This window comes from Mytilus trossulus, chromosome 14 (genome assembly GCF_036588685.1).
Source record: "Mytilus trossulus isolate FHL-02 chromosome 14, PNRI_Mtr1.1.1.hap1, whole genome shotgun sequence".
NCBI classification, from domain to species: domain Eukaryota; kingdom Metazoa; phylum Mollusca; class Bivalvia; order Mytilida; family Mytilidae; genus Mytilus; species Mytilus trossulus.
The window spans coordinates 35648494-35665655 of NC_086386.1; the positions used below are offsets into that span (position 1 = coordinate 35648494).

General features: G+C 30.9%; 1 protein-coding gene across 2 annotated transcripts in view; it reads right to left on the reverse strand.

The window, feature by feature from the left end:
- Positions 1-17162, reverse strand: part of LOC134697335 (E3 ubiquitin-protein ligase SH3RF3-like) — a 23268-nt gene continuing 6106 nt past the window's right edge. Inside the window, exons 5-14 of one of the 2 annotated variants that reach the window (XM_063559542.1) lie at positions 17054-17149; positions 16188-16228; positions 14387-14557; positions 11203-11431; positions 10575-10672; positions 6577-6744; positions 5630-6296; positions 5068-5195; positions 4523-4663; positions 1-3703 (exon numbers count right to left, since the gene is read on the reverse strand). In XM_063559542.1, coding sequence (XP_063415612.1) covers positions 3526-3703; positions 4523-4663; positions 5068-5195; positions 5630-6296; positions 6577-6744; positions 10575-10672; positions 11203-11431; positions 14387-14557; positions 16188-16228; positions 17054-17149 — 1917 coding nt within the window. In that variant the 3' untranslated portion in view covers positions 1-3525. The remainder of the gene's footprint in view (positions 3704-4522; positions 4664-5067; positions 5196-5629; positions 6297-6576; positions 6745-10574; positions 10673-11202; positions 11432-14386; positions 14558-16187; positions 16229-17053; positions 17150-17162) is intronic. The other variant, XM_063559543.1, reaches the window with a different exon arrangement.

The window sequence follows — 17162 nt, forward strand, 5'->3', positions numbered from 1 at the left end:
ATACAGATAGAATAAAGGGCAAAAATAAAGAAGAGAAAAATGGAGAAAAAAAAGAATAATGAGTGATTGAATATGAAGAAAATAGAATAAGTGAGCAAAAGAATATAAAGAATAAAGAGTGATAGACAAAAAAACAATATAGAATAATGTGTCAAACAAAAATGAAGACCCAAACTCCAATCCCTACCCTCTTTTAAGTGATTTGTAAGATACACACAGTATGTCACTTAAAAAGACAGGAAAGGTAATAAGGAAGTCATTAAAGATACAGATGTATTTAGGAAACTTATTGTTTAATTGAGGTCTACTCATAATTGTATAGAGTCTGAAAGTTTATAATGGTACATTTTATATCTAGGAACCTACAATGGCAAACAACATCCCTCTATTGTTTAGAAGAACATATTGTCTATTTGAATGAAATGAGAAGCCAGTATAATACTTCATAGAACAAAATAAATTAAGCTGGATCTCTAACAAAGGTTAATTTAAAAAAAACTGTCTCTTCGTATAAAATACCCTTATTAATACAATATATAGCCAAAAACATCAAGTTTATTTGGCAATGGGTGAGACAATTTACATATACTCAAAAATTCTTGTGTGTCTCAATTCGAACTAAAATGAAATTATGGACTTCAGTTTTCTTGAATGCATGTATTCAAGTTAACAAATATGTAGTTGTTTCATGTTTGCCAAGTATTATTGTCAAGTTAAAAGCAAGTGTTATCTACATAATGAAATAAAAATCTAATTATGACAATGTGTACATTATGCATTTTCTATAAATGAGGTAAAAAAAGAGCATGCATACAGTTATTCAGTACATTTTTTACACATTTTTCTTTATAAACTTTCTGTGGCAGTGTTAGGATGTCCTATATTAAAATATCAATGTTTCAAAAAATGTGTCATACAATGTAAGGTTAGAATGTAGGTCATTATCAATGAAATAATGAGTCAAATTCAAGTATGTCTCAACCTGAAATTTTTGTCTCTGATAAAGTAAACATCATATGATTTTGATTATTCCATACTAAAATTTAACCTTGAATGTTCTTTAATTGTTCTGTAAGAAACATATCGAAATATTTGATTACTTCAAGAAAATTTATTTCTATAGTTCACAAAATATTATTTATGTATAGTAGATTTTAAAAATTTAACTTCTATACATACTTTTATTACATGTATCCCTCAGCATATAAAATATCAATCTTTACGTCACCAAATATTTTTGTTTTAAATATTGCGGTCTAACATAAAATGTTGTGGTCATTAAAATTTTCAATGCCGTCTCTTAGATGAAAATATACTTTCACAAAATAAAACTTATGACAACCTATAATACAACATGGATGATTTGCAATGAAAGTCACATGACTACAACATGGATGAATTGCAATGAAGGTCACATGACTACAGAATGGATGAATTGCAATGAAGGTCACATGACTACAGAATGGATGAATTGCAATGAAGGTCACATGACTACAACAGGTGGCATACTTAGATCACATGATATATCACAGAACAATACTGACTGATGTATTTTCGCCTATAATTGTCAGATGGAAGCACATATTATCACCATTCAAGCTGTTTCTACACAAACTTTAACTGTACAAAAATTGCTGTTTTCATTACTCATTACACAGATAGTAAGTTAATATATTTGTTCAAACTTTTACATCTATACATTTGTAATTTTATTTTGAAGTTTTTTAAAAATAAAATTCCTGAAAACAAAATAACTGGAGCACACGTCTTACTTTATTAAACAAGTGAAAACCATTAATAAATGTATCGCTGTCAAAAACATGAACAAAAGACATTTGCCGCTACCATACAATGCCACTACCATACAACATCATATTTTTCTTAACCTAAAATCACACATAGAAATATCATACAGAGAGGTTAATAAACTACACTATAAAGTTTTGTTTGTTATTCTTATTTCTTATTTAAGGTAAAGTTTTACATATATTTTTGTTAGTTTATTGGCAATTATTTCTATGTGCTCCAATTTATAATCTTGCACTACAGATAAAATAAAATAAATGGATCTGAATAGCAATAATAAAAAGGTCTTCAATGTGAAGTTATTTCTTAAATATGTAACCATCATTTTACTATTAGCAAAATATAGCCTAAAAGTATTTGTTAAAATGATTTGGAGACTTTTTTATAAATGAAATAACATTGATACATATATACATGTATACAGCATACATTTTTTAGAATATTTTTAATAGAAATGAAAAGAAATAGTTTTCCATAACAACCTATTTTCCTTTCTCCAAATTTTCAAATGCATCAAGAACATTGCATGTGAACTCAAATAAAGTAAGAGGTCAAAGCCCAATAATAATATTGACAATCTCATCTTGAAAAATGTACTATAGAGGGCATTACAGAATATAATATACAATTTAATATCAAGTAAATACAAAAGCCTGCATGTATACATAAACAAATTATTATACCGAAACAGGCATTTGTCGTTGAAGATGATTTACATTGTGTTTGAAATCTTATTCTTCTGAAAAAATCTTAAATTTTATTTCAAACATTACCAAATATAACGTACTTTCCAAAATATTTATGTAAACACAAAAGTTCTGGAACTGTCAAGTCAAAGTATCATGAAGATGCTGTTTTATTAACAATCATAAAGTTTTCAGTATGAAACTATTAAAATTTTTAAGTGTACTAAATTGTGTAATTCTTATACAACTTTTTTTATAAACATTCCCAAAATTTTAAATTCTGACAGATATTCTATTTTCTCCATTCCTAGATCTTTCTGGCCAAAGTGGTACCCATCTTGAGATAATATTAATGTTATTGAATGTAATCAAATGACACTCAAATAGATGACACATGGCGAGGTAACAGCACTAAGTTTAAATATACACTGTATGCTAATACAGCACTATAATAATTGTGGCACTAAACATGTACTATTTACAAAATTGACTGACACAATGAAATATATGAACATTGCTATATATATCCTTCTTTTACTTGTTTTGAAACAATTGAAACATTTATTTATCAGGGGTTAGTTGTATCCTCCAATTGTAGTTTAGCTAAGTGTTCTTTAATTTGTATCTTTTTTATTTTAGATTTTCCGTACACCTGAAAATGAGATGATGTGGTATGATTGCCAATGACACAACTCTCCATCAGAGACCAAATGGCAAAGAAGTAAACATGTTCTATAAGAAGAAACTGGCTTACCTACCCATTCTTAAACATTCAAAACTTAAACAAATCTATTTGTTCTGTAATCTCTTATTAGATGGGTAAAAATTTCATTGGTTACCTTTTTTTATTATCCGAATCATTAATAAAATATTTGTCCTGCGAAAAATATGAAACCATAAAATCAATAACTATTTTACTATCAAATTTCAAACATCACAAAAACTAGTCACACATTATAAAGCAATTTCACATACATGGACATTACTGTAAACATGAATCAACACTTGCATTCATTGTGCTGTTATGATAATTTCATACAATTTCACATTTTTCTACAAAACTTCCAGGAAAAAGTCCAGTTTTTCCCAATCTTTGAAGAGTTCCTTTAAACCATCCATCTTCCCTTTTCTTATGAACATAAACAACATCTCCCACTTTCAGTTCTAGTTCAACATCACTCTGAGGTGGATAGGAAACAACACATCTGTATCTGTAAAACATGGTATATCATTTTGTTATTAGAAAAAATAAATATATGAGCTGCGTCAAATAGAAATCGACCTTATGCAAGAGCATGTATACATGACATAAAACGTAAAAACATTGACCAAAGTACATTTTGTATGAAGCGTGACATTCTAAAAATGTGCGCACAGTCAACGCTTTTACAACATTATGAATTACAAAAAGAAGCATTCAATACTTAATTACATTTTTTAGCTAGGATCATGAAAATACGAATTTTATTATTTTTTTTCATTTTTAAATTCACCTGTGCACTTTATTGTGGGACCTTGTGTTATCATGAATGATAAGTTTTATTGTATAATGCAATTGCATAAGGAATAACATGTGATGTGCAGTTGGCCAATCAGAATAAAGTATTATAATGAAACATACATCTAATGTAATTATGAAAATTATGAAATAACAGATGAATTTTGGTCTATTCTGTAGAAATTCTAGTCAACCAGAAATAGTTTAACTCTATATTGATATTTATTTTTATCAAAATCTGGAGATCAAATGTCCATTCGGTAATCTTCTCTGAACCTTATTGACAAAGTATATTCAAATAACTGACAAATCATCTCCTTTTTTTTCAAAATATAAATTAGGAAATTTGGTATGATTACCAATGAATAACACTTCACAAGAGACCAAATGACACTGAAATTAACAACTATAGGTCACTGTACTGTCTTTAAAAATGAGCATAGCCCATACCACATAGTCAGCTATTTAAAGCCCAGACAAATGTAAAATGATTCAAACATATATGTATATTTTGTCTAACTGCTTTACTTACTTTTCTCTAACTACAGTTTTTGGTCTACTTATTTTTTGCTGAGGTACAAGAGGAACAGTTGAATCAAAGGAACCAGTTTTCATATGCTGACTTCCCTCTGCTCCAAACAGACTATTACTATCTGCTGGACAAGACCCAGATCTGAAAAAAAAAAACCAGAAATGAATTTAACTACAAACATTTAACTAAACAATAACTATCCTTTAAGTTGAACTAATGCCTCTATCACTTGCTTTATCAGTGTTGGCATGATTCTACTAGTTCTTTTGCTGACCTTTACTTAACATTTATGATCTTGAGGGTGATAATTTAATGAGTAATTACATGGATATTAAATGGATGGTTTGGCATTGAATTGAATTGTTTTGTAACATTTATTAAATTTAAATGTAAATGACATGCTACATATGGCTATACGACCAGGGTATCAATCGAGTAAAGTTTTACAGAGAAACTGCTGGCATTACAAAAATTTGACTGAAACTGTATCAGCTGTAATCTCGAAAAAAGGACATTATTATTCTAGTACTTTAAGCTACACTTACCTGACATGATTACCAATACTCTCTGTGCCAGACCCATCACTTTCTAGTCCAGGGGATTTTGATTTCTTGCTCTTACCAGAGGTCAGTCTTTTTACCAGACTTAGTTTCTCCTTTTCTTTCTTGTCCTTCTATTCAAAAATAATAAAAATGTTCTTATATAATATAAATAACAGATCAAAGAATGATCAGTATACTTGTATTTGGGATGTAAGACATTAAAAATTTGGCAGGAATATATATTTTCATTGGCACTGTTTTTCTTTCCAAAACTCACAAAAACTGACTATCAAACTATATGTAATAAAATATGAAAAGAAAAGTACAGGTTAGCAGGCAAATTAGTATTGGCACTTCATGAACAAAGCCAGATATAAATTCGGAATATCTGACAATAAGTTAAAAAGCTAAACTTATGAAATAATGGTAGCTGATTATTTGGTATGGGCTTTTCTCATTATTGAAGCCTGTACGGTAACTGTTAGCTGTTAATTTCTGTGTCATTTGGTCTTTTGTGGAGGATTGGCAATCATACCAAATCTTCCTTTTTATATGATATACAAACCTTATTATCCTTGACCCCAGGTATTTCTCCTGTGGCCCCAGCCACAACATTAGGTGGTGTGATGTTTGAAGAGGCAGACATTACTTGTGGCATTCCAACGGCATTAGGCTTTCTATAAACGACTTGTTTTGAGCTAGATGTACGATGACTGGAATGTCCTGAGGTCACACTAAGGTCAAGGTGACCTTCCATACCTACTGTTGGACCATTGTGATTTGTATGGCGGTGTGGGGATTTCGCTTTTGTTCCACTGCTATCTCCTGGCTTAAGTGAAGATGATGAGGATGATCTACTAGAAGCTGTTCTAGGTGATGATGATCCAGAATTTGTTGATTTTGTCGCTGATGATTTGTTACTCGCTGAAGAATGAGATGAGGTTTTACTGTTAGCTGCTGATCGTGATGGCGCTGATGAAGAAAGTTTAGCTAATGATTTTGAGCTTCTAGGTGTGATGGGAGGGGGACCAGAAGATGACTCTGCTTGCTGTGATGATGAGTTTTGAAGTGATGGTGACGACCCTGGCCTTATTGGTGATGTACTTGTTCTGTGACCTGATGAACTTGACATAGTCACAGCAGGAGCAGATGAAGATGATGCCAAAGAATGGCTTCCTTTTGAATGAATATTCATCACATTACCACTGACAGGAAGAAATGCACTTGGTAACCTGAAAAAAGTTCAGAGTTGGATTTATATTCAGATTTCTCAATTAAATTTAGGTGTTATATTTAATAACTTTTCGCCAGTAAGAAGCTATTATCAAATTCCCTTGTACCACATATTTTACTTGGTAAGTCAAAATAAGAAAATTAACCACTTTTTCCATAGAAAATAGAGCCCAACAACTCCATTGAAATTATGTCATATCAAAATCTACCCATACTTCTTCAATCTAAGTTGATAGTACATGTACTATAACTGAAATACTCTAAAGTCTAATACATTACCTGACCATTTGTACATAATTGCCAGGGAAAACACCAGGTTTCCCAGTCTTTAAACACTGTCCTCTAAACCATCCATCTTGACATTTATCACATACAGTGTAGTAATCTCCCTTCCTCAGTTCTATTTCATCCTCTCTGTGAGGTTTATAATTAAATAATGCTGTATATCTACAAATTCAATATTTTTTTTTTAGCATTCTTGATATCAATACGAAGACACTGAGCTATTTCGCATGTATGTTCTGGTTGCAAACAGACAAAAAATGTGTAAAGACATGCAACCACTTATGGGCACATTATCCTTACTAAGAGCAAACTAATATTTCCTAAATGCTTCATGCAGGTTAATAGCAAAAAAACAAGAATGTGTCCCCAGTACATGGATACCCCATCCGCACTATCATTTTGTATGTTCAGTGGACTGTGAAAATGGGTGAAAATCTCTAATTTGGCAGTAAAATTAGAAAGATCGTATCATAGGGAACATGTGTACTAAGTTTCAAGTTGATTGGACTTCAACTTCATCAAAAACTACCTCGACCAAAAACTTTAACCTGAAGCAGGATGAACGGACAAACTAACGAACAGATGGACACACAGACCAGAAAAACTAATACCCATAAATGGTGTTAGTGGTATTTGTTCCACAGGGTAATGTTATGCATCTAATGCGGTAGATCTATTTATATGGTTCTTATCGCCGCTGGCTTGCATATTTTATGTGAAAAGAAAGCTGAGTGTGTAAGTCTTTCATGCCAGTAAACAGCCTCTAAAAAGTTGGCTAGATAGGAGTCATAAGCCCAGCAAGGCAACCTATCTAAGAGAGACAACTCGAACAAAACCGGACAGATCATGATTCGTTAGCCTTGGTTGGCAACTGATCTAGAGGACTGGAACCGTAACACGAAATCCACTGGCCCTCCAGGTTGGGGGTTGAGCACAAGACCAACTATCTCGTCTCATTAAAATGCAGTTACTGAAACAAGGACAACATTGTCCTTGCCCTATGTGCCATTAGGCATAGCAAGGACTAAGTAAGTAAGTATAAATGGGGCATAAAAACACTACCCAATTAAACCAGATGCTCCGCAGGGCGTAGCTTTATACGACCGCAGAGGTTGAACCCCGAACGGTTGTGGCAAGTATGGACACAACATTCAAGCTGGATTCAGCTCTAAATTTGGATTGTGATTAAATAGTTGACACAGCATAGGTTTCTGACACAGAATGAATGTGTTCTAATGAACTTAAAATTTTTGTTTTCTCTTAGAGCAATTCACTATGCTGTTGAATATTAATCCTCTCAAAAAAAATGTTTGAAGAAATTTTCTTTTTATTTATGAAATTTCAAATGAGAAAAATTGAACCCAATTTTTTTAATCACATCCCCCTTTCCCTTATTCCAAAACTAATCTCAATTAAAATTTCTAATGGAGTTTGCAACAAGAACTACTCATTTAAATACATCATAAAATATTAAGATGTAAAAAAAACTGCTTGTTATCACTGAATGGTAAAGATTATTTTAATTTATCAGTTGGTAGTAAAAAGTGAATATACATTATATATTGTATATAACAAAGATTTTAAGTTGATTCTGGACAAAGAAAGATAACTCCAATTATAAAAATCTTGCTATTGCACAATATTGTGCAATTAGATATTTCTTTCTTACTATTCTGGACAAAGAAAGATAACTCTAATTAAAAAAAAATTTGCTATTTCACAATATTGTGCAATTAGATATTTCTTGCCATTGCGCAATACTGTGCAATTGAAAAGACTAGCTATTGCACAATACTTAATATAATAATTTTAGATCCTGATTTGGACCAACTTGAAAACTGGGCCCATAATCAAAAATCTAAGTACATTTGGATTCAGCATATCAAAGAACCCAAGATTTCAATTTTTGTTAAAATCAAACTTAGTTTAATTTTGGACCCTTTGGACTTTAATGTAGACCAATTTGAAAACAGGACCAAAAATGAAAAATCTACATTCACAGTTAGATTTGGCATATCAAAGAACCCCATTTATTCATTTTTTGATGAAATCAAACAAAGTTTAATTTTGGACCCCGATTTGGACCAACTTGAAAACTGGGCCAATAATTATATAATAGTTCTTGAAAAACTGGTCATTATCGTGATATATGGACTGCCCACAGGACAGTCCATGTTTCACGATAATGACCAGTTTTTCAAGAACTATTATGTTTATTTCATTGAGAAACCATGATTTGGAAAATTCTCATAAATTCAAAACGCCTAAAGCGAACTTGAGTAGTTGTACGATTTCTATAGCAAAGACTGAAGACAAGTCGTAGTAATACTGCCATTCATTATAGTGCAGTATATAACTTTATAACTTTGCAGTATATAAAATTCTTAATTAAGTTCTCTTTAATTTAACAATTAACGAAAAAATATAATAAACAATTCAACAACTTAAATGTACTTATTAAAAACAGGAACATGTTTTATAAAAGGTACATCTTTCTAAACAGAGAAACCACGCCCCACCGGTCATTAACAGAGAAACCACGCCCAACAGTCATTATCAAACGGAAACCATGCCCAAACTGTCATTATCAGACGTAAACCACGCCCCACCGGTCCATATCATGTAAAAGTTCATTAACGAACGGATTTCTGGTCCGTATTGTTCTGTTAATGACTGATGGAATTTATTACTGCAGATTAATGAATGTCATGTGACCCCTTTTTATCGAATAAGAAAATCTTATTCTCAACCGATATGAAATAATCAAGAATCTAAGTACATTTTTAGATTCAGCATATCAAAGAACCCAACCGATTCATTTTTTGTCAAAATCAAACTAAGTTTAATATTGGACCCTTTGGACCTTAATGTAGACCAATTTGAAAACGGGACCAAAAGTTAAGAATCTACAAACACAGTTAGATTTGGCATATCAAAGAACCCCAATTATTCAATTTTGATGAAATCAAACAAAGTTTAATTTTGGCCCCTTTGGGCCCCTTATTCTGTTGGGACCAAAACTCCCAAAATCAATACCAACCTTCCTTTTATGGTCATAAACCTTGTGTTTAAATTTCATAGATTTCTATTTACTTATACTAACGTTATGGTGCGAAAACCAATAAAAATGCTTATTTGGGTCCCTTTTTGGCCCCTAATTCCTAAACTGTTGGGATCTAAACTCCCAAAATCAATACCAACCTTCCTTTTGTCGTCATAATCATTGTGTTTAAAATTCATTGATTTCTATTTACTTAAACTAAAGTTGGCCCCTAATTCCTAAACTGTTGAAACCAAAACTCCCAAAATTCAATCCCAACCTTTCTTTTGTGGTCATAAACCTTGTGTCAAAATTTCATAGATTTCTATTAACTTAACCTAAAGTTATAGTGCGAAAACCAGGAAAATGCTTATTTGGGCCCTTTTTGGCCCCTAATTCCTAAAATGTTTGGACCACAACTCCAAAAATCAATACCAACCTTCTTTTTGTGGTCATAAACCTTGTGTTAAAATTTCATAGATTTCTATTCACTTTTACTAAAGTTAGAGTGCGAAAACTAAAAGTATTCGGACGACAACGACGACGCCAGCGTGATAGCAATATACGACGAAAAAAAATTCAAATTTTGCGGTCGTATAAAAATTTTAAACCTTTAAACAAGATGTGGTATGAATACAAATGAGAAAATGATCCATCAGTGACATGTAATAAAAGGACTAGGATTTCAGACATTCATATGTTGAACCCAAAACTCCTATATTTTAGGCAAGCAAGCTAACACAAGATCATCAAATCCATTAGTAAGTCTTTCCAACTAACAAAATGCCCAGTAAAAATCTTTTGAACTTTAAAATATTTGCTTGAACATTGTAGAATATACTTATACTAGTACTTAGCAAGTCTTTCCAACTAACCAAATGACCAGTAAAACTCTTTAGAACTTTAAAATATTTGCTGGAACATTGTAGAATATACTTTTACTAGTACTTACACAGGACTATTAATACCAGAAATTTTAGAGGCATCTACTATTGCTGGTCCTGTCTGTGCTTCCGATGAATTGTCAAACTTTCTAGAAGTTCCAGGTTCCTGAAGAAAATTTAAATGTTTTATTAAATTATGTTGATTTCGTAGTTTTGCTACAACCTGCATATAGAAAATTTTGTACTACATTTTATCTTTAAATTGGTATTTTTCTATACCCATGAAATCCATGAAAATCTGTATTCTTCAAAAAAATAATTAGTCCACAATATTGACTATTGATTTTTCTTCAATATGTATACAAGATATGGACTTTATATTATTTGCACAAGCATGGAAAATTATAGAAAGAAAGATAAATCATTAATTAAAGTGGCAACATGGTGTGGTGGCAAAAAAATATAATAGGGATGATTGTATGATTTGAAAGCCCTGTCATTAGGTTTAGAACTATTGAGAAGACTTCTGAAGTATCATTTACTTGTGTCTCATCATTTATCTTTAAATAAGCAAATAAACTAAGTTTAAACTAAGTTAAAAATAAGATAGTTTTTATCAAACATTCCATACTTTGAACCAATTTGGATTTTGTACTTAGAAACTGAACATTAATTATATCAAACCAAAATATTTACCTGAAATGCTGAATTAAGTTTACTCCCTGTGGAGGATGAAGGTTTGCTAGCTGTGGATGATGAGTTTCTACTGGTCACAGAAGATTTACTAGATAAAACGGAGGTTTTTAGAGCTGAGGTAGCTGACTGACTATTATGAACTGGTACTGGTGGAGGTGACCTTGACCTACTGGGAAGGTGAGGAGATGGTACAATTACCAAATTCCCACTGCTGCTTAACTCTAGAGATCTGAAGTAAAAGTGAAATTTCAAAATGGTCTTCTTAAAACATGTGATGTAAAAGGACAAATAATACCTTCAAAAAAGGAAGTTTCTTATTTAAGAATCAATTTTCCAAAAAATAAGAAAGCTTTGGCTCGTATTGAAAACTGAAGTAATGGCAGATGAAAGTACTTATCTGGGAAAAAAATTCATTTGGAATTCATTGATTTGACAGATTTTCAATTTGGAACCATAGGAGCAGTGATGCTGAGGAACTTACCAGACTTTTTTTTATAAATTATTTCTTACAATAAGAAGGCTAATATAACATGTATAATAAAATTTAAATCTATCAGTCCATTCTATTGTTTCTTCTTTTGCTTGCTGTAAAGATGTATCACTCTTATAAGGTAATATTTACTTAATTATAATTCAAATACTTAAAAGAGAAGAAAACTAGAGGCTCTAAAGAGCCTGTGACGCTCACCTTGGTCTATGTGAATATTAAACAAAGGACGCAGATGGATTCATGACAAAATTGTGTTTTGGTGATGGTGATGTGTTTGTACATCTTAATTTACTGAACATTCTTGTTGCTTACAATTATCTCTATCTATAATTAACTTGGCCCAGTAGTTTCAGAGGAAAAGATTTTTGTAAAAGATTACTAAGATTTACGAATAAATGGTTAAAAATTGACTATAAAGGGCAATAACTCCTAAAGGGGTCAACTGACAATTTCGGTCATGTTGACTTATTTGTAGATCTTACTTTGCCCACATTTATTGCTTTTTACAGTTTACCTCAATCTATAATAATATTCAAGATAATAACCAAAAACAGCAAAATTTCCTTAAAATTACCAATTCAGGTGCAGCAACACAACAACGGGTTGTCTGATTCATCTGAAAATTTCAGGGCAGATAGATTTTGACCTGATAAACAATTTTACTTCATGTCAGATTTGCTTTAAATTCTTTGGTTTTTCAGTTATAAGCCAAAAACTGAATTTTACCCCTATGTTCTATTTTTAGCCGTGGCAGCCATCTTGGTTGGTTGGCCAGGTCACGTCACACATTTTTAAACTATATACCCAAAATGATGATTGTGGCCAAGTTTTGTTTGATTTGGCCTAGTAGTTTCAGAGGAGAAGATTTTTGTAAAAGTTAACGACGACGGACATCGACAGACGCCGGATGCTGGGTCATGGGAAAAGCCAGGTGAGCTAAAAAAGGAGTTGATATAAGAAATGTTTATACGTGTACTATAGACATGTCTTAAATTTTACATACTCTGTGTAATATTGATAATCATGATAACATTTGCTTGTGACAGTAAAAAATAACAATAAACCAACATATTTGATACTGCAGGAAGAGCATACCACGACAAAATCAATAAACACAGTTTATAAAAGGGAAATAACTCGTACTTTAACACATGCTTTAGAGGAAATACACTCAACAATGGTAGCATGTTTTTATATTTTTGTCATACAAATTAAACTTGTTACCAAGTCATTGCTATATATCTGTATAAGGCCACGTTTTTTTTATTTGTTGGTTTACGGATCCGCCGACCCCATTTTGCCAATTTTCAGAATAAAAATAAAATTGACTTTTCATGCTTTTTTATTCCCGCCGACCCTTATCAATGCATTATCCCTGAAAATTAATTAAAATTTCTTTTTTTTATGAAATGAAATGCATTAATCATTAACAAAGTTGATAACACTCTCTGTTGTGAAAAATAAAACTTCCAATTTACGTTTCTAAAAATAGACAAATCAATTGTAACTGACCTTGAAATGTCGTTTACGCAAATAATTTTGCAGAACGAAACCTGTGTTTAAAACCAATTACAAAATAAGTTTGTTTCCCTTATTTGTCATCAATCGTAAGATGCATCATCTAAGAGAAATAGACTTTTCCAAATGTGGACAGGTGGAATACATCAATTAAAGTACTGAATATTAACAAATCCTTTGAAATTTTCTTGTTTCATAGATAATAAAAAATATCGATCATTGGAAATAAAAACCAGATTGCATGACAACTGATTAACCCGATATTGTCGTTTTTCCAGTGGACGAGTCTATTACGTTTTCGACACGTGTGTTAAAACTTATTTTTGTACGACGTTTTCACATTTTTTCTTTATCAGTTTTTGTGATTGAAGATCATTATTTACCAAATTTCTGGAATTTATTGAGAGCTACTCAAATCTTTTTTTCTTGTTAGTGAAATGACGATTTAATTTTGTCTTTGTCCGTGCACCCCTCTTTTTTACAGGAAGTTATTAAACGATGTCATGCGATGTTCATGATCACTGATCAATAATATTTCATCGAACTTAATGTTAAGAAATGATGACAAAACGGCATATAAGACAAACATTTTGTTAGTGAGGTGAAATATATATTTATTTTGCATATTTTTCTGTTTTGAAAGATTTAATTTTTAATTTTTTTTCCGACCGACCGACCCGACTTTTTTATGGGAAAAATCCGTAAACCAACAAATTAAAAAAACGTGGCCTAAGAGCAAAAGGTTTAAAATGTCAGCATTAAAAGCAGTAAATAATATTTTTTTGTTTTTCCAGCATGAGTGTTTATAAAACCATGCACTTTCTTCAAAGGGGCAACATTTGCCTTAAGACAAATGTAAAATTGTTAACCTGTGGGTTAATATCATATATATTTACATCCCTTATTGTATTTGTAGACTTTCAAAGCCACAAGTTTTTTTCCGATTCACCAAAGGGAGCATTAAAATAAGGAAAAAGAAGCTGCCACAGGTATCATGGGTTAAGAAGCTAGAAAAGGGGAGGTTAAAAAATATAGAACTGTGTTTTACTTTTTATTTTCAATGGTTATCAAATAAAACACACTTTCAACAGTCGTTACGTTCTATTATGCCAACTAGCTGTCGTGAGAGATTTCTGAGGAAATCAAATAAAAACACACATTAATGACAACTGTTACCTTCTATTATGCTGACTAGCTGCCGTTGATGATTTCTGAGGGGATGCTGTATATGAATGCCGCTTCTGTTGTGGCATTTGAGTACCCAAAGAAGAAAGGGGAGAGGAATGTGGCACTCCATCCCCAGAACCTTGATCATGCAAAATTAAATTACCGGCATGCAAGGAAGGACTGAAAACGAATGTTAAAATAGAAAATCATACAACCTATATATATAGCTAGCAAAGATCACAAGAAAAACAAACAAACATACAAATATTGGTATTATACAACACTTAATATATATATATATATTGTTAAAATCAAAATACTACTAATGGACACCAGCTTTCAAGGAAACTAACACTAGTAAAACAAAATAAATGAAATAAAGATTATATTCAAATCTCATGTTTCAAATCTAAAGAGTTAAGCATCACTTAAAATTACCTTTTTTTTATTAACCATCACTTAAAATTACCTTTTTTTTTTATTAACCATCTATATTCTAAAATGTTCAATCATGGTTGCTTTAAAGTTAAAATTCTCAACCGATATCTAGTATGCCTCAAAACCATCATTTTAAATATGCAATGTTTGTGCAAAGATAGATCAATATTAAATTTTTTTACCAAAATACTTTAAAATTTCAACTCATCATTTAGCTTTTGAAGAAGGCAGTAACACTTCCCAAACAGGTGACTGACTTTTTATCCCCAATCAGACCATGAAAACTGGTACTCAAGAATTCAACATTAAATACTTATGATTATACAGAAATAGGATGATTATAACAATGTATAATATGCTTTGTCAACTCCTTCTAAAATTTATCTTAATATACTGTGGATTTATAAGTATTTTTGTCTGAAACCAATTTTCATGAATTTTGTGGGCATAAAGGAACCAAGAAATTAAGTGTTTAAAGAAACTTTAATGTTTCTATAGAAATGTATGCAGACCTAAGCAAAACCATAGAATCTAATATCAATGAAAATGCATTTTTTCTTTAATACGCGAAAAATGGTACCCACAAAAATAAATAAATACACAGTATGTTACAACAAACTAATCTGTAACAGAATTCAACACTTACAAATAAAAGTTGAGTTAAACAGTATTCCAATTACTAATGGGAGCAAAAAATGTATTATCATCTCAAAATTTATTTAAAATTTTACTGCTTTATGTTAATTCTTGTTTGTAAAAAGCATTTTGTAAATAACCAATGTCAGCCAGTTTGAACAACAAGCACTTCAAAACTTTAAATAAATGAAGTTGACTTTATAATTTTTATATGTGTTTATAATTACACAGTATTTATATTTCATGAATATCTGAAAATTAATCCAATATAAAGGGGCATTAAATATTATATGGGTTTGAAAATCATGGTAAATGTTACATTTTAATTAAGTTCAAGACGACTTCCTAGTTATGTTATTTACTTTAACTGTTCTATGTTTGATTACGGTACTGTAATAATGATTCACAATGAGTTCAAACAAAGCTGATTGTCTTTTTCACATAAAATGTTTCTTTTGTCATTTCTATGTATTTCTTAAAACACATATGACATTCATATGTATATTTGTGTGTTTTATTTACAAAACATTTAAATATCGACAAGGAATATTATATCTGAATTTTAAAAATCTGTATTATCATGTAGTCAAGTGTTAGTGTTCCATAAATACATTTTTAAAACGACAAATTCATCCTGATGTTAAAACTTATCTTGTCCTTTGGTTCAAGAAACAACCAACTTTGCCTAACTATTACAACAACATCTATATACTAACAGCCCCATTGATAGACTTACTTTGATTGAGAATTAATAAGAGACCTTGCAGCATCATTCATCTGAAAATAAACAAAATTGAACTCTGACAACTGGAGAAACATGATGTGTTGCTTGGCAGATCATATATTTCATCTGTATGTAAAATTTAAAGGCAAATTATCTGAGCATAGGTTTAATTTTGGGTCACTAAATTATTTGCATCAAACAAATGTAGCATGTAGATATATTATACATATATATTGTATATATATGTAAAATGGTTTTTTTTTCTTTTTTTGTGTGTGCTTAAATTGTAATTTGTAATTACATGTACTGATGTATATGTTGTTCATTTCTTGTAATTAGTATACTTGTGTTTAAAAATGTAAATCTTCAGTATATTGGAGGAAATAAAGAGAATCAATCAATCAATCAATCAATCATGCCAAAAACTTTAAAAGACTAATAACATACAGAAAACAATATCAAGGTTTTTACATTGAAATCATAAATCAACTTGCTATATGTGAGTTGCTTGTAATAGGTGTGTCATTTTGCACATTAACGATAGATTCAGATTCAATAGTTTATGATATCTTTGTGTAATGCTCATACAAATGTTTTTTTTTAAATTTGAAAAAAAAATAATTATAGTTTCTAATGACAATAAAATTTAATTCAAGTCTATCTGTTCAATATTTAGCTAAAATTGCAAAAAAAAATAAAAAATTGGTAGTGCATATTTCTTATTGTTCATTAAAATGTGTCACAGCTTCATTCATTCATGTTTACAGTTTTATAGAGTGGTCTTTTAATAGTGGAAACTGTCTAAAACCCACATTTACATGATGTAGGACAGCATTCAATTAAATGACAGATTGATGGAATCGGAATGTAATACTTACATCAACAAAGGATACAGGAAATATTCCTATCTTTTCACCTTTCCTACCCTCCAACCAATTATCATCCACCTTTTTTAATACCGTTATGGTTTCATCCTGTCAAGCAGAA